A 19,267-nucleotide genomic window follows, 5' to 3' on the forward strand; every position below is an offset into this window, starting at 1 on the left:
GCAGGGCTACTCCGAAACTCGAAACTCGAAGTTCGTGTCGTGCGGTCCCTCTCGCTCTCGTATCAAACAGTGTAAGTGTCAGAGGGACCGCACGACACGAACTTCGAGTTTCGAGTTTCGGAGTAGCCCAGCTGTACTAAGAAGTGCAAAATTCGAACTTCGTATCTTGCCGTCCCACTGACGCTAATTATTTAATACGAGAGTGAAAGGGACAGTACGATACAAACTTCGATTTTGGAATTTCGAAGTAGCCCCGCAGTGACTAAGCGCGTTAACCCTGGTCCATTATGCACTTTATTACTAATATTATCCATCGGACAGCCCTGTCCTCCGCTGATCTTGGCCACAGCTCTTGACCCATTAAACACGGCAGATCGTGTCGCTTACTGTATTTTTAGAATTTAGACAGTGGGTTTCTGGTTGGATTGCGGAGTTCTATCCGCTCGCTCGCGGGGAGCAGACGCGTGCCCGGCAATGACGTCTCGCGGCATACGTCGGAAGAAGTCGTCCCTGTCCGAGGTGAAAGTGGCAGTGGTGGGAGCCCCCTCCGTCGGGAAAAGCGGTACGGGATGAGTTAGCTGGCGCATTTTTTGCTTGTCCACAGGCCGCAGGTCTAACTAGAATTAAGTGTCTTTTTTTCTATAAACAAGAGCTGGAGAAGTGAGTTTTAGGGTTCTGTTGTCTGTAATTTGTTAGGGTGTTGTTAAGTACACTTTTTGCGAATTGTAAATGTTTAATTACTTCTAAGGAATTTGCCAATGCACGCCACAGTATTGAAGAAGAAAGTTTACAGGCTTAAGTTTACTTTTTAAAAAGTACTTCGTTACTAAAATATAGATAAGGAAGTGTCTTATTAACACAGATATTATATAAAAACTAATGTCCTTTAGATTGTTGTAATTATGTTTCATAATAAGTACTAGTACACTTGAGTTCATAAACTTGTGAGCAAAAATTTGATCAAAAATATCTGAACACGACTCTATTGCTCGTTTGTTCCCTACATGTAGTCACACCCTTAACTGCCACACTGTGATTCGTTGGGAATATTTTGCTAAAGCTATTTTTGCTAGAAAAACTTTATTGTATAATCTGTGTATGTACAAAGATGGTGAAAATGTTAACAGTTACCCTTCCGGGCATACAATGTTTATACTTCGTAAAGTCGAATTCACAATTTACTAAGTAGCATAAAATTCATTTAAATTATAAAAGCCTTTTCTTTTAGCCATTTTTTAGTGTCATTTAAAAGTGCTATCATCTATACTTTTTAATCATTGGGAAGATATTAAATACATGAATAGCTGATATTAAAGCACTTTTTTTAAATATTGAGTTGTTGATCTTGGGAAGTTTAAGATCATATTTATATTGAGATCGAACATTAAACTTACATGATCTCTTTGGAAAGAATTCTGGCTGATTTCTAACAAATAAACATAATTTTAGGATGTATATGCATGACAGAGTTAGGAAGTGTTTTTCCCGAAAGACGTTTCGAAGAGACTCTTCGGTACGCATGCGACATGTCACACTGTTTAGATGGGACAGTTTTTTAATGTTTGTTCCCAACGAGTCACACCCTTAACTGTCACACTGACTCGTTGGGAATATTTTTACTAAAATAAATCCCAACCAGTCACACTTAAAAAAATACCTAACATCGAAGGCTTGTCACAAAACAATAATGCCAATAAACGTGTCTGTCAACTTGAAAGTTCGACTTGATAGGAACTTGTTTAAAAATTTATCAATTAAAATGAATCAATTTGTCGGACTGTAGGTACATGCACAAAGCTTTGCCACGTGTTTTTACTGACGTCATGTAAAAAAATCAGCAGGGCTACTACGAAACTCGAAACTTGAAGTTCGTGGCCTGCGGTCCCTTTGACACTTATACTATTTAATACGAGAGCGAGAGAGACGGTACGATACGAACTTCGAGTTTCGAGTTTCGTAGTAGCCCTGCTGGATCGTCCGTATATTCGTAGGTTCGAACAGCACAGCGTTAATGTTTTGAAAGTTTATCATTTGGCATGCTTGTTTCCACGCACAATCTGCGTACATATTTCGGTTATTTTTTCAGACCATCTGTCAAACGTACTACAGCGAAATTCAAAAATTCACGATGTGAACCAGCTGTTGGTGTGCTGAATAAAACTGCTGCTTATTTTTAAATTAAAACACCCTGAAGACAGTCCGTGTCCGTTTTTGGTTTCGTAAAATGCAATCGGTATTGATGTTAGATACATTTTTTGGTCAGTTTAAGAAAATTTGATAAGTAAATAAAACATAAAAAGTTACAAAACCCGGTTCAAATCTACCCGTAAATAATTTTCGAACGTCGTGCTTATACTTTCTACGCAGCTTTATAAGATTTAGTTAGTCGTCGTATTTTACAGGAGATAAATGTGATGCCGTCTCGGTCTTTTCGAACAAAACAAACAGAGACGGCATCACATTTATCCGTCAGTTAAAACTAAACAATGGGTGGTGAAACAGTCCCTTAGTGTCAATAAATGGATTCAAAGTCTTAATTGGCTTTTTTGGTCCCAGCCTATATACGTCCCACTGCTGGGCACAGGCCTCCTCTCAGAACAAGAGGGCTTGGGCCATAGTTCCCACGCGGGCCCAGTGCGGATTGGGAACTTCTCACGCACCATTGAATTGCTTCGCAGGTTTGTACAGGTTTCCTCGCGATGTTCCCTCACGCAAAGCTCATGGTAAATTTCAAATGTAATTCCGCACATGAATTACGAAAACTCAGAGGTGCGAGCCAGGGTTTGAACCCACGACCCTCTGCTTGAGAGGCGATAGGTGAAACCACTAGGCCACCACGGCTTCCCGGAGTATCTATATAACATGAAGATAATAATCTTAACCTATAAGACTGGAACTTAGGTCATGCCATAAGGCATTGTTTTTGCAATATGTGTACAGTCGAGTGCATAATTTATGCGTTTGTTGCCTAGTATCCATCCATAGTACAAGCTTTGCTTAGTTTGGGACTAGTTTAAATGGTGTCAAGTGTCCCATGATATTTATTTTGATATTATATTTATTTAGTTTAGATCTGCAAGAAAAAATTAAGCAAGTTGCATTTAGACATTGCTAGGCCGTGAAGGGAACTTCGATTTTCCCTGAGTAGATCCCTGTTTTTTTTTCATATAGCTGGCAAACGAGCACCTGATGGTAAGCGATCACCGCCACCCATGGACACCTACAGCATTATTAGGACTGCAGGTGCGTTGCCGGCCTAAAGGGGAGGGGGATAGAAGAGTGCAGTAAAAGAGGGGAGGGCAGTTGGGCCTCCGGAATAATATATTTAGGGTGTCACTGTTTTTTAACACTCGCTTCGCTTGGTCTTGTTTATGTACCTGCATCCCGGACATCCCGATTCAGTATTAATTAAATTTTCGAAACCCAATTAAGTACGCTTCTAAGCGCCTTAAAGCGTTTAGGACACAAGGGCAATACATAAGCATTTAGACATCAATGTTTTTTTTATTAATAAAGTGAATGAAGATGTTGGGGCTTTGGATTCAAATTTAAAAGGTCTTAGAATGGTCATTTTTTCAGCTGACTTTCCAATTGCTGCTCTTTTTAGAAAAGTCGTGATGTCTTCTTGTAATGCAATGCTAATATCGTTTTGATTGTATACTAGTTTTTGTCCGCGATTTGTTTATCGATATACCGCAGAAACTACGCAATTTTCCGACATATAAAAATATCTTATGTCCTTCGTGGACAGCTTCCGGTTCGACGGACCAATGTACGGTGAACGGTTTTATGTGGATTTTGAGGCACTGGAGTCCGTGAAGCAGTTGTAAATTAATTGAAAGAACAGAGAGTGATTGCAGCCGTGTATTCTTAGTAGCACGCACCGAAAAAGGGGCGAATATTGCCAACAATAAAAAATATTAAAAAATTATCAATTTTTATCTGTGTTGCTACAGTTACATCGATAGAATCGATTTAGTACGCAACACTTTCCGAGGCTCTCAAACTACTCCATGTCAAATTGTATTTGAATCGGTTCAATGGTAGGGTGAAGAGGTAATATCAGTCAGAGAGTTACCTACTACTTTCGCAGTAGTATAGAATTTTAGTAAGAAAGAAAGTTCGGATTCCTGTTTTTCTTCAAAATTGAGTGCTTCATATCTCTGTTCTTTTACGAGTAAGACTATGGTTGCGGAAAGCGTGCAATTTCTAAGAAAAAGTAGGAAATAATAGTACATTGTGTCTTAAGGGCGGTAAATAAGGAATTACGAACGAGAGTCTATTAGAAGCCCGAAGTCGAAGACTGAGGGCTTTAATGAGTCGATGTTCGTAATTCTAGTACCGCCCGTGCGACATACAATGTTTTTCATCACATTTGCGAGTAAAATTTTATATTTCTAAAAGAAAAAATATAATTGTTCCAAATATTGGCGATACCTTAGGCTGCGCTATTGGCAGCGTCGCCCTCCCCCTCCCCCTCCCGCGCAGCATGCACCGCAACGTGCGTGTGCATGTGGTGGTCCATGTAGTCCTGCAGCAGCGCGCGCAGCGCCATCAGTACGGGCATTGACTCATTTACCGACCACGGGCTTCATGACAAGAAAATTAGTACGGGCAATGATTAATTTACCGACCACGGGCTTCATGACAAGCACATTAAGGTCGAGGGTTTTATTTGGGGGGTTGCAACCAAAGTAGCCTGCATGTTACGACACTGTTTACGAGCAAGTGTGATGAATAATATGAAACGTATTGGTACGGACAAGGGCCACCGTGAGCCACCGTGGAACCATTTCACAGTAAACGTCATAATGACATCGCATTAATTAACAAGGAAAATCGTAATGACTTTTCCTTTGAAAAGGTTCCATTGTGTCTCATGAATTTTAGTCCTTAACCGTACTATATGGCAAATTGTTTTTATTGGACAAGAGCCAGAAGGTAGGTTTGGGAGTTTAGTCTGCGCTGGCTCTAGTAGTAGAGCGAGATGTCTACACCGCTTGCGCGCTTCTCAAAAGCACCAGTTTAAAATAACAGTTAATAAACACATGACATTGTCATTTCAAAGCACAACCTCGGCTAAACCAATTTTTGTAAACGTAGCTAAGAACCACCGCAAGGCAAGCTTTCACGCAAAAAAATCTGCGAAATCGATCCATCCGTTTGAGCGCTACTATTGTGTAACTTAAAACATTCTGCATCACATGGTGTAAATGATACAAAAGCATTTTTTTTAGATAGCGTCTTTCGGCTTAGGAGGGCAAGGCAGTACTGACAGGTCTGTTCACTCACGAAGGCGCGCCCCTAATGTGCATCAATGTGCACGAGTAAACCTCGTACTTACACGTTGTCTTAGTCTCAGTGTGCGTGACTGACGGTACGCTTGCGACTGAGGACCTGTTCGAGCTACACACACATAGACTGACTTGTCGTACGGATACGTTTACAACCACAATTATAAAATGTGGAGGGGCGCGCCTTCGTGAGTGATCTGTACGATGCCACAGACAGACATTGGCGTCAAACACCCTTTGCACCCCTCTTTTTGCGTTGGGGGTTAAAAATCGCGCCTCTTGCCATCTGATGCCTAGAGCGAGCGCTCATCTTGCGAGGAAATTCGAAAATCGAAGTTCGTATCGTACCGTCCCTCTCACTCTCGTATTAAATAACATTCGCGTCAGCGGGACGGTAAGATACGAAGTTCGAATTTTGCACTCCGTAGTTTAGGGCACGGTGGATGCAGGCCGCTGCCAACCGAAGCGACTGGGGTCTATGGGGGAGGCCTATGTCCAACAGTGGACGTCTTACGGCTGAGATGATGATGATGATGAGTAGGTACAGGGCCAGTGCAGCAGGGCTACTACGAAACTCGAAACTCGAAGTTCGTATCGTACCGTCCCTCTCGCTCTCGTATTAAATAGTATAAGTGTCAGAGGGACCGCATGACATAGTTTCGTAGTAGCCCTGCTGATTTTAGATTTGAAGAAATGCACTTTTTAAGGATCGCACCTCAAGAAAGTGTTTTACATTCCTAACTCGAAGCTTTATGCTCATACGTCATCATTAGCAGTCAAACTAGCAGGAAACCATATTAGCCTCGCAGTTGTACCAGAAAGACTAAACTGTAGGCGATATTTTATTGGAGAGCAATAAAATATCTGTGTTTATTATCACACGGGCGGGATTTTAAACGATACGTCGTCTTGATTAAATTATACGACTGAAAAACAGATGTCCTTCATTTCTAATAATACTAGTGACAATGTACGAGCAGTTACACTGCGTGCTACATCGCTTTTGATATTATGAGAGAAGCCTGTATACTGCCCTCTTAAGTCAAAATGCGATATCTGAAAAGAAACACTTTTGAGTTAGTATTTATACCATGTGATGCAGAATGTCTTAAGTTACACTACTATTTAATAACTCAAAAGTTTTTTTTTTAGATAAGTTACCGCCTTTTGGCTTAGGAGGGCAGTATATGCAGTATGATTTAGCGTAGTGGTCCGTCGTTTTAAATTTAAAACATAAAGCTGTCCTAGCGGACGTAGGTAACTTGCATTTTGTCTTTGGACTCTCATGTCAAACGTATTACAGTAAGTATTCATACTAGTATCTACCAAAACAAACACGCACACAACTAAACATTTACCATGACTGACACTGGTTTTAAAAGCTCTAATTTAACTTGCCCTTTCGGGTCAAATCTTGCAAGTTCATTTTGACCAACTTCCTATGGTCGAAGTTACTTGTGGTATACTATATTTACATTATGTGAGTTGGATGCCAATGCAAGTATAGTCAACAAAAAGTACAGCCAGTAAAAAGCTTGTATTAAAAAATAGTTATTTAATTTAAACTTACCTATGTCTGTCTTTTTAATAGAAGGGAAACCGGCGCGCTTTACCATTAAAAGGGCAAATTGTATATGAGATTGTAAAGCTTATACCCACGACTTCGTCTGCGCGGATCTAGGTTATGCGGTGGCGCCCTCTACCAGAATAAAAGGTATCCTATGTTGATCCTTGGGGTTCAAAGTTCAAACTACCTATATACCAAATTTCATCAAAATCGGTTCAATGGTTTTGACGTGAAAGCATCACATACAGACAGAGTTACTTTCACATTTATAATATTAGTAGGGATTATAAATGAAGCCGTTTAAAAATTTCGTACAAGAACTGTAAGTACCTAAAGTAAAAACTAATCTAATCTCAGATAAACTCGTTACGTTAGAATGTACCTAATAACAGCTTAGAATGATTCGGAAATACCATTTTACAAGCTTCACCTACATTTTACAAATTACTCTCCTCCATTGTTTCATTTTTAAATTTATTATAAACACAGCGTGCGAAAGTTACATTTTGCTGCGAATGTTGCCGAATTATGTGCCTAGTTGAAATTGTGCCAATCGCAAATTACGTTAATTACCACTTTGTTTTTTTTAGCCGGAATTTCTTATTTGGGAGTAGCCTCGAGGACGACATTGTTTACAGGAATTCGAGAATAATACACAGGTGGGGCGTCGATTTTTGCGCGATTTGACGGATATAGCGTTCGCCCAGGGACTGTGGGATGTATTTTGGAACTACGTACAAGCTTTTCATTTTGCTCCTTGGGTACAGAAACTGAATTGGGTATTGGAATGTTTGTGATAATGAAATTTTTTGTGAAAAAAAAACCGGCCAAGAGCGTGTCGGACACGCCCGAAATAGGGTTCCGTAGCCATTACGAAAAAAATAAGTAATATTTTCTAAGGTTTTCGTATTTTGTACGGAATATTCCAAATTTAGGTACCTATATTTTATACCTTAGGGCCTAAGGCTTAGGATGCTATTTACTCTTAAACTACTTACTAATAATTCTTGAAAAAACGTAACCGTTATAGTTCTCCTTGTAAGTGTGATATACTTACTACCATTCTGAATATTTTCAAATTTTTCCACGGGGGGGGCTCGATTTTAATGAAAATTTGCACTTTAAAGTTGAATATTTTGCAAACGAATAACTGAATCGAATAATAAATCATTTTAGCAACCCCCAATGGATTTAAAATACCTATCTAACGATACCCCACACTACAAGGTTGGATGAGAATAATAAAATCACCCCCACTTTACGGCTATACCCATAGAATACACTAAGTAATAAAAATATAAGTAAAGTAAAAATTTATTTTTTATTTTTTATTGTGCCATTTTGTCGGCATAGTTTACATATATATTCGTGCAACATTACAGCAGACAGACACACACGGCGAAACTATAAGGGTTCCGTTTTTGCCATTTTGGCTACGGAACTCTAAAAATGCTTCGGCATATCTAAAAACAAAGTACCTAGCATACAAAATTATCTTATTATTATTAAGCAATCAACGACAGGCAAACACAGCAAAGTGTATCATATTCGATAACAGTATAAAAAATGACTAACTAAACTTAAATAGTAAAATGAAATAATATTAAAATAGAAGAAAATATTATTAAGTAGACCTAACTAAGAATAGTCTTGTAAAGAAGTCTAAAAACTAAGCAAAAAGAATGACTACTTATTAAACAAAAAAACTTTACATTTTAATATTTAGGTACATTTTACTCTACCTACACACCTTGCTTCGCACCTCTGAAACTTTTATTAAAAAACAAACTTGTTCAAATCCTTATTAAATAGGTCTGGGGGTTTATTTGAAATATCGTGAGAGCTTTTTACTTAGCGAAGTATTACTTCGACAACAGCAATATATTTATAACAAAACAATATATTTATTTGTCCCTTGTGTTATTTTGAGGATTCGTGGAAACTTCCTCTGTTTCGATAACACATGAGTAAACTTGCACAATTAATTAAGCTCTTAGAATATGATAAGTACCTATAGGTATTTGTTTATCACATTACAAAATAACGTATCAAAAGATGCAGAAAACATAATTCTCGTTTTGTTTGTGCTATTCACCCCTCGTGGCCGAAAATAGAGTAGCAATCATAACCGTGGAGCTGTTAACGTCCAGCTCTATCGAGGAAGTCCTATAATAAGCACATACCTTCCCCTTTACGACAGCCGCCCACTGGATGCGAGATATCGCTGTCACGGCCACGGCACAAAACATCTATACCATCCGTACCAGCGTAAAGACAACGCGTTCTTCGTCTGTCCAGAACTCATATATAAAACTGCTGTGAGTTCGTCTTAAATCGAGTTTAGCTCGACATATTCGGGCTAAATCGTAGCCCTTTTTCCCGGTGCAACGCGACTCGGCGGCTGCTGCAACACGCGCACGGCTTCGCCACCGCTGTTAGTTATTTCGAAGCTAAAGAGCATGTTCTACTTCCCACTACTCCAGAACATTGCAGTAGGTACAAAACAGACGAATAAAAAACAAACGATTAACGATTAACGTTTAAATGTGACAGTTACTAAAAGTAGCGCCCTCGTTTCATATACTCAAGGTTTAAGCCTTCACGAAAAATGTTGCAAGCTGTGCATTTCATTGCGGCGTTTTATTTAACGCTAAATCTCGTTCGCTTTATGGCCTAGCGATGTAAAGCTGCCACAAGATGCTTTTATGCGAATGTATAATCTCGATCTCCGGGGTTCGTGTAAAATGTGAGCAAAATTCATTGAGTGCTAGTGGGTTGTCCTACAATTTCTACATAAGTATTGCCATAGGTACTAACGTTATTTCAATCGATTTCGCTCGCGTTTTACGATCCCTGATGGTCTCCTGTCAATTGTAATTACCAATTTATAATTGAGTCGCTTAACTTCAAATTCAGATAAATCCACTCTAACTTTTGGGAGATTATTGAAAAAAAAAAAAAAAGTGATAATAACGTTAATTCGGTGAATTTAAACGCAGTACTTTTTTATTACAGCGATCTTTTTTCTTTACAAAAAATAAAATATTGATTGGATTTACCTTCATTTGATATAATCGATTGCAATTTATCTATTTTTGAAACAAACTCAATGTTTGTGCTCAATGTGGATTTGAATAATTTTGATTTAACAGACCTGTCAAAAAAAACTTCTTACGCTGATTGGCTTGGATGGACTTACCTACATTTAAAAAAAACTGTCATTGGGTTATTTGATTTTGATAAAATATTATGATTTTATCTTTATTTTTCTCAAAAACAAACACGGAGTCATACTTAACCGATAAAATTGTAACATAACTAATCCAATCATGTTTTACGTTTCATTATCCGAAGAATGATGTAGAAATACCAGCTGTTCAAACTTCAAAAAGTCGTTATTAGGCTAACCACTGGTGCCTTTACCCTATATAATCAGAATCTTTTTGCAGGTGTAGGACCCTGTGCAAGGTCCGCCCGGATTGCTACCACCATCTTGCTCGCTAATACTGCCGTGAAGCAGCAGTGCTTGCACTGTTGTGTTTCGGCGTGGAGAGTAAGACAGCCGGTGAAATTATTGGCATGTGAGGTATCCCATCTTAGGCCTCTAGGTTGGCAACTCGTCTGCAATACCCCTGGTGTTGCAGATGTTTATGGGCGGTGGTGATCTCTTACCATCATGAGACCCAGACACCCTACTCACCAGAAAACGCTTGGTACCGAGTTGTAGCCCGAGCGATGCTCGGTAGCCCAGGTACATATGCATTATATCAGACGCCGTTGCGGCGCCATGCTCCGATTTCAGTTGAATTCCTACAACACGTTCTGACATGTTCTAATTATTTATTTTAAATATAGATTATGTTTATCATATCGGGTAAGGGTTTTAATTTATTTGTACGTGTAGGAGTCAAGATTGGCATTGGTTATTCAATCATAAGCGGATTAGAAATTTCATTGGGTGTATTTCCTTCTAGAATCAATATCGCAACTTTTTCGTTTCTCCTGTTCCTTGGGTCAGTTTGTTGTCCGTTTTTAGGGTTCCGTAGTCAACTAGGAACCCTTATAGTTTCGCCATGTCTGTCCATCTGTCCGCGGCTAAGCTCAGAGACCGTTAGTACTAGAAAGCTGTAATGTGGTATGAATATACATATCAGCCACGCCGACAAAGTGGTAAAATAAAAAAAAAAAAAAAAAATGTTAGGGTACCTCCCATAGACGTAGTGGGGGTGATTTTTTTTCTCGACTAACCCATAGTGTGGGTAGCGCTGGATAGGTCTTTTAAAACCATTTGGGGGGTTTCCAAGACGATTTTTCGATTCAGTTAGCTGTTTGCGAAATATTCAACTTTGAAGTGCAAATTTTCATTAAAATCGAGCGCAAATCTAAACTGTTGGGTGGAAAAATTTGAAAAAATTCAGCTTGATAGTAAGTATTTATATTTTATATAATTTTTGATTCAATTTGATGTCCCATCACTTTTCAGCATAAAAAATGCCCAAATATTTTTTATTTATTTTTTGCGAAGTTACGAAATTTTTATTCAAAAATTAAATCTTTGAGTTGAGGTAAGGTAGAGCCGGCTAATAGGTATATGTCGAAAAAATAATTTAAAAATATTTATTTATGTAAGAAACTAAATAGTCCATACAAATATTCAAGTTTTTAGAGGTATTCAAGACTGATTAAACAACTTTTTTTTTTCTCCATACATAGACGCGCTACCCTAGGTACATATCTGAAATTTAAGAGGAAAACTATCACATCTTAGTAGGCTTTACAAGTTAACGAATAATATGAAGGTAGTCGCTATACTATACCTAGTCGATCAAAACATAATATTGATTATTTTCTGCATATTAGTACAGAACCCTACAGTACGCGTGACAAACGAACTTGGTCGGTTTTTGAGCAATTAACTCTTTTTATTAGAGAGGGAGTTAAACGAGTAAGCGGTTCATCTGATGGGATCACAGTGCCCATGAGTACTAACTACTCAAGGAGTCATTGGCCCGTTGCCGGCCTTTTCACACTTACACTTACTTACCTATTTACTTACTTTTTTTTTTAGCACTTACAAATTGAGTTGCGGTATAACTGGCTTCCTAGCCATATTTACTTGTGCGACATTCTGTTCCTATTAATAATAGTTCTGTGTGAGCCCACCTGTCTTCCCTCAAGGAACGAATCTGACATCGTACCAGCTGTGCCCCGGATTTCAAAATAAAACGCACTCGACTCAACACCTAATATTCGGTCGTAATCATCACCATCGTCTCGTTTTCTAACGTACAGTCACCAGCGCCAATATCTGACACAACAAGAGTGCATAAATATCTGATACTTACGGCTCTATTTCTAGGGCCGGGGACGTGTCAGATATTTTTGCAAGCTCCGCTGTGGCAGATATTAATGCTGGTGACTGTACCAGTGCAGGGCGTGTACCGCAAAATTCGAACTTCGTATCTTGCCGTCCCGCTCACCCTAATATTATTTAATGCGAGAGTGAGAGGGCTTTAATATGAGTCGATGTTCGTAATTCTAGTACCGCCCGTGCGACATACAATGTTTTTTTTCATCACACTTGCTCGTAAACAGTGTCGTAACATGCAGGCTAACTTGGTTGCAACCCCCCAAATAAAACCCTCGACCTTAATGTGCTTGTCATGAAACCCGTGGTTGGTAAATGAGTCATTGCGCGTACAAATTTTCTTGTCATGAAGCCCAAGGTCGGTAAATGAGTCAGTGCCCGTACTGATGGTGTCTTCGACTTCGGGCTTCTAATAGACTCTCGTTCGTAATTCCTTATTTACCGCCCTTAAGACACAATGTACTATAGAATCATTTTTTTTTAGTTGTAAATTCTACATAATTTTTTTCAATTTTACCGTGGGCTAGATTTTTGACGATATTCTTGATGGCAGTTTTTCTTGTTGATGTAACTTTGTCAAATTGGAGTCATCGATTTTTCATTTGCCAATCTACTTATGTCCCAACCAATCAGATTTTCCATGTCATCAATTTTGATTGAGCGGGAATAGAAATGATGTAAAGCTACGTCGGCGCGGGTTCAAACCCCGGCTCGCACCTCTTGAGTTTTTCGAAGTTCATGTGCGAAATTACATTTTTAATTTTGACGACCGTATGGCCAAGGGGTTAGAGAACCTGACTACGGAGCTTGATGTCCCGGGTTCGATTCCCGGCCGGGGCAGATATTTGTATGAATAATACGAATGTTTGTTCTCGGGTCTTGGATGTTTAATATGTATTTAAGTATGTATTTATCTATATAAGTATGTTTATCCGTTGTCTAGTTTCCATAGTACAAGCTTTGCTTAGTTTGGGACTAGGTCAATTGGTGTCAAGTTTCCCATAATATATATATTTTTTAATTTACCCACAAGCTTTGAAAACATCGTGAGGGAACCTGCACAATCTTGCGAAGTTTAATGATGTGTGTAAAGTTCCCAATCCGCACTAGGCCCCGCTTGGGAATTACGGCCCAAGCCCTCTCATACTGAGAAGAGGCCTGTGCCCAGCAGTGGGACGTATATAGCGGTGATGAAAGTACGTTTACCAGCTGCATATCACGTTGCGTCCGCTAGATGTTTACTTAATTAGTTATTAACAAGAACTGTTTTATCGATCTGGGAGCGGAGGAAGTTATGGCTTTGCCGTTTATTATTGAACCATAGGCATTCCCATTAGGAAGGTATGTGAGGCTGGGAAATGGAATACACTGAAAAGCAAAAATAACTTTTCGTACAACTTTGTTTATCCAGGCTGCGATATAAGTATAGCCCGGGTCACATTTATCTGTAGTTTTGTGTCGTGACGTGACGCATCAGCAGGGCTACTACGAAACTCGAAACTCGAAGTTCGTGTCGTGCGGTCCCTCTCGCTCTCGTATTAAATAGTGTGTGTCAGAGGGACCGCACGACACGAACTTCGAATTTCGAGTTTCGTAGTAGCCCAGCAGAACGGTACAATACAATACAATACAATAAGTCTTTATTGCACACCAACACATAGCAAGCAGTACAGAAAACAGTTATATACACAGAGACTTTCTGAGGTAAGCAATAGGCGGCCTTATCGCTTCAGAGCGATCTCTTCCAGGCAACCTTCACAATGGACAGAAGTAAGGAATTATTTTTTGCAATTTACAGTAGATTACGTGGTTACGTGTAGTAGATGGTGATGATGACCATTAAAATGACAATGACCAGCGCGTACGTGTTAATAATCCAGCGAGCCAAAACAATTTCTGGCACTGTTCTATACAAATTTTGATTATCCGTGGTTGCGTAAGTATATAAAGTGTCAAACATGATGCGCCAACTTTTCTGGTACCTACCTAATGTGCACGTGCACAATAATTTATTGTTTAATTCCTTTGGATCGGTTTCAACATTGAATGCTCATACTTAATTTTGCTATGTTATTGTTTATTTATTGTACAACTTTTTCTGTCATCATACCTACATAATAGGCTGTTGTTCGACACAGGTACCGTAAACTGCTTCAACTTTGCCCTCTGGCCCCAACATTGCCTGATTCGATTTAGAGTCGATAACTTAGCACTCTTATAGGTTTTAAACTTTTATCTACACGGGAATTATTTTTACGGGGGATAAAAGTTTTAAAACCTAGAAGGGTGCTAGTTATCGACTCTAAATCGAATCAGGCAATGTTGGGGCCAGAGGGCAAAGTTGAAGGAGTTTACGGTATTGTTTGAGAACTCAAACACTGTTTCCCAAAATACAGGTCCTTACCTAGTTTGGGGGTCGGAATGTAGATTAATCCATTGGCTGTACAGTCAAGTGCAAAAATAAGTATCTATTCGAACCACTGAAAAATATTACTACGGGCTTATTGCGTCGGAATAAGAGTCTGTGGTACTTATTTTTGTAACTTTGCGTAAGTTCATATTTTCACACATACAATAAGTTTTTTTCATTTTTTTTTCATATGTATTTGTACACAATACAAAAGATTATTTTAACCAAATAAAGTTTTGCATAATATTTAAAGTAGAGATGTGCCGATCATGACTTTGGCCGACTAGCCGACTAGCCGATTAGTCGGTTGTAAAGAAGCCGACTAATCGGCCGACTAGTCGGCCAAGCCGATCACAGCTTCGGGGATTTCCGTGACGCTTTGTTAACCAGCTGATTTGGGCGCAAGTCGCAACCGACGCCTGTAAACGTGTCGGAACTTGTTTATTTTATTTTATTCGTATTATTTTATTTCAAGTTTTTTGCTTTTGTATCTAAAAAAGCGGTGTTTTTGTGAAAAAAATATTACGTAAAAATAATGCATACTATGTTCATTAAAGTGAAAGAGCTAAAAAAAAATTAAAATTTAATCATGTCAAAAAGAACGGCATCCGAAAAGGCTATAGCACCGTAGACCACATACATGCGTTGCGGCAGGTTATACAGAAGACCGAAGAGTATAACCTCCCCCTTTGCCTTGCATTTGTAAACTACGAGAAAGCCTTCGATTCGATCGAGACTTGGGCTGTGCTGCAGGCTCTCCAGCGGTGCCAAGTTGGCTACCGGTATATCGAAATGTTGAAGTGACTGTACGAAAACGCCACTATGTCCGTCCGACTACCGGACTAGAGAACGACGCCTATTCCTCTGCAGCGGGGAGTCAGACAAGGAGATGAGATCTCTCCGAAACTGTTCACTGCTGCACTGGAGGATTGCTTTTAAGATTCTGAACTGGTAAGGACAAGGCATCAACATTAATGGCGAGTACTTTAATCACCTTAGATTCGCCGACGATATTGTAGTCATGGCTGAGAGACCATGGAGGACTTCAGTGCTATGCTCGCCGACCTCAGCAGTTTCCGACCGAGTTGGCCTGAAAATAAACATAGACAAGACGTAAGTCATGTCTAATGTCCATGTTGTGCCAACTTCCGTAATAGTCGGAGGCTCTGCGCGCGAAGTTGTTGACGACTATGTATACCTGAGACAAACGGTCCAGATAGGTAGATCCAATTTCGATAAAGAGATCACTCGTCGAATCCGACTCGGCTGGGCAGCATTCGGGAAGCTTCGCAGTGTCTTTTCTTCTAAATTATCGCAGTGTTTGAAGTCCAAAGTCTTTGACCAATGTGTGTTGCCGTGATGACTTACGGATCTGAGACGTGGTCGCTAACGATGGGCCTCATGAGGAAGCTCAAAGTCACTCAGTGGGCTATGGAGAGGGCTATGCACGGGGTTTCTCTGCGGGATAGAATCCGAAATGATGATATCCGCAGTAAAACTAAGGTTACCGACATAGCCCGAAGAATTGCGAAACTGAAGTGGCAGTGGGCAGGGCACATTGCTCGCAGAACTTATGGCCGATAGGGTCAGAAGGTTCACAAATGGCGTCCGCGGACCGGGAGACGAGGTGTCGGTAGGCCTCCAACAAGATGGTGCGACGACCCGGTTAAGATCGCGGGATCGCAGTGAATGCGGAAAGCACAAGACCGGTCTGGAGAGCCTTGGAGGACGCCTAATGTCCAGCAGTGGACGTCTTTCGGCTGACATGATGATCGTGTAAGGATTTTTTGAACAATTAGACAATGATTCCCGTAAAGTCAAGTAGGTATAACTAATTACAAAATATTATTTCTCGTGTGGGCAAGGAAAAACAGTAAATACTACAAAAATTAACAGCTTAAGGTTTTTGTATAATGTAATTCCCCCTCTGTGTACCAATACCTACATAAAAATAAATATTTTATTGAAATATACGTACAAAGTAAGAAGCCGGATAGTCGGCGCTTTTTGCCGACTATTCGCCGACTAGTCGCCGACTACGAAAGTGGCCGGATAGTCGGCTTTCCCGACTAGTCGGCACATCTCTAATTTAAAGCGATAAGGGGTTCCTAATCCTGAAAACCACTTATTTTTCGACTTCAATTTATTTCAAAGCAACTAAAAATCGAATTCTATAGTTAATAGAAAATTAATCATGTTTTCAGGACGAACGTGATAGTAGGTACCATCAGCCAAATATGTGGTCTACCACCCTAAAGTTGATACCTAATCGTTTGCATGTCATTTTATATGTGCGGTACACACTGAACAACAGTGGCGTGGCGTCAGATATTTCCGTGGTAAAGCTGAAGCAAGTCTTGTTGTTCTATTTTGCAAATATTGGGTAAACCGATGGGAATAGTTTTATGCACGCTTTGCCACTGCTGAACAAGTTAATGAGGGCTATCGCGTATGAATTCACCACTAGAGGCGCTAGTGTAGCGTGAGGTCTCCGAAATGTCAAATCTCATAGTTTTTGGGTTTATTTATAATTAGAATAATTTGTGAATATTTTGCAATATCTGAAATTAATTATGGCAAATATGCGTTCCGGGGCAATGAATGTCTGTGTTTTGAGACAGTTTTGTCTTTCGGAAACCTTTGTCCTCCCTTTTTTCCGAACAAAACGGGGACTATGCAGCAATGTGACATGCTCGATATTTTTATGGTACAGTTTTAAGTTGTATTGAATATGATTTTAATCTAAACTTTGTTTTCACGCCCGTAATAACAGACTTTGAAAGCCATACTTAAAAACCTCACGCAACAGTGCGCCATCTAGTGAGACAAAAAACGATAGCCCTCATTGCATAATACGTGTACAGCCGCCATCAGATTTTTCGGAGTATCGGAGGTGATCGAAAATATCGGAGCATGAACTCTAATGCCTTGAGAATAGAGTGCATGCTCCGATATTTTTGACTACCTTGGCCGCTCCGAAATATATGGTGGCGACTGTACGTAAAGCACAACCCTGCAAGAGCGTCGCAATATAAATTACTATATTTACAAACATATACCTACATACAGAGTGATTCGGGAAACGTAAGCACGATCAATCCTTCTGGATTCAATTAATATAATATAATATATTAGGCTATTATAAGGCTACTACTTCGTACCGTGTTAGTGAGATTAACGTTATTTTTTTAAATGTTGCAAAATACTCACTCTGCAATTAAAAGTGTGGGGGTTTTACTTAAATAAAAAACATAAATAAATGAAATATTGTAAATTTGGAAAAGTTATTTAAAATAAAAATATTTTATTTCATGATAAATCGTGGTATTATCATCATGCTTGTTATTTAATATGTCTGGTTTTCTAATAGTATACAACAAACCTTTTTTTTATAGTCTTAAGTCATAACATAACCCTAACGATATCAAGTCTTAATACTTACTATACTATGTTAAATTTGTGATTAGTAACTTCATGAACCAATAGCTTAAGTGCCGACAAACTGCTCTGTAGTTTGGTTACAACAAATGTAAATTAAAAATGTATATAACTCTTAGCAGAAATAAACTCTTCTACTTATCTATCTACATCTATCTATCTATTGTGAACGTTCCATTATCAATTGCTGAGGATATAGTAACTATGTTAGTCTTGCTCACGTCTCCGGTATAGCATAGTAATTAAAAATCCTTACTTACTAAAATTATTGAGAGTTATGATCAATAATGGCGTCGATATATCAGGAGCTCATTAACATATTAATCACGGCCTACGTCGCGAAGCAATAAAGATATAGTGAATAACGTTTGTCCATCGTGTTTTGTCGTAAAATTTCGTATTTCTCTTGCTTTCTCAACCAGCTCACTAAAGTTTACTGGAGCTGATTGAGACAGCAAGATAATAACTAACTTATCCGACATCCTTATCCCTTATCTTTATCCTGTTATCTTTTAGTTTCATGTATTTTTATGTACAATATAAACAGTTTTAGAATACAATACAATACAAAATACGATGAAAAAAACATTATTCAATAGATATGGACGTGTCTAATAAATATTTACTTATTCGGGTGCGAAATTACATTTAAAATTTACCACGAGCATTATTTGTATTGAAACAAATAACGTGAGAATATCTCCACAAACCTTGGCGTGTGGACTTCATAATCTTCACTGAGCGTTTGGGAACTAAAGCTCAATCCCACTTTTTCTGACAGCATGTGCCCAGCGTCGGGACAGTAGGTAACCCTTTTCTGGAAAAGCGTAACTTAATTATACTACCCCGACCTGCCTGCAGGGCTACTACGAAACTCGAAACTCGAAGTTCGTATCGTACCGTCCCTCTCGCTCTAGTATTAAATGGTATAAGTGTCAGTGACCGCACGACACGAACTCCGAGTTTCGAGTTTCGTAGTAGCCCTACTGTGTCTGAATATTGGCTCGGCTATTAAAAATTAATCCATTATAGGCAGGTAATAACAATGTAATAAGGTAAACGTACGAATGCTCGACACAATAATGTCCAATAGCTGACACCCAGCTGTCACCTCTATTGCTAATGCCATAAAGTTAAAAGATGGCAACTATTGGGACAGCAGGGCTACTACGAAACTCGAAGTTCGTATC

At 39.2% G+C, this 19,267-nt stretch overlaps 1 protein-coding gene across 1 annotated transcript in view; it reads left to right on the forward strand.

Moving 5' to 3' along the window:
- The first annotated feature begins 445 nt into the window (after positions 1-445).
- LOC141436953 (ras-related and estrogen-regulated growth inhibitor) overlaps positions 446-19,267 on the forward strand; it is a 33,455-nt gene continuing 14,633 nt past the window's right edge. The window contains exon 1 of the mRNA XM_074100103.1: positions 446-562. Coding sequence (XP_073956204.1) covers positions 475-562 — 88 coding nt within the window. The 5' untranslated portion in view covers positions 446-474. The remainder of the gene's footprint in view (positions 563-19,267) is intronic.

The sequence above is a fragment of the Choristoneura fumiferana genome, chromosome Z (genome assembly GCF_025370935.1).
Source record: "Choristoneura fumiferana chromosome Z, NRCan_CFum_1, whole genome shotgun sequence".
Classification (NCBI taxonomy): Eukaryota; Metazoa; Arthropoda; class Insecta; order Lepidoptera; family Tortricidae; genus Choristoneura; species Choristoneura fumiferana.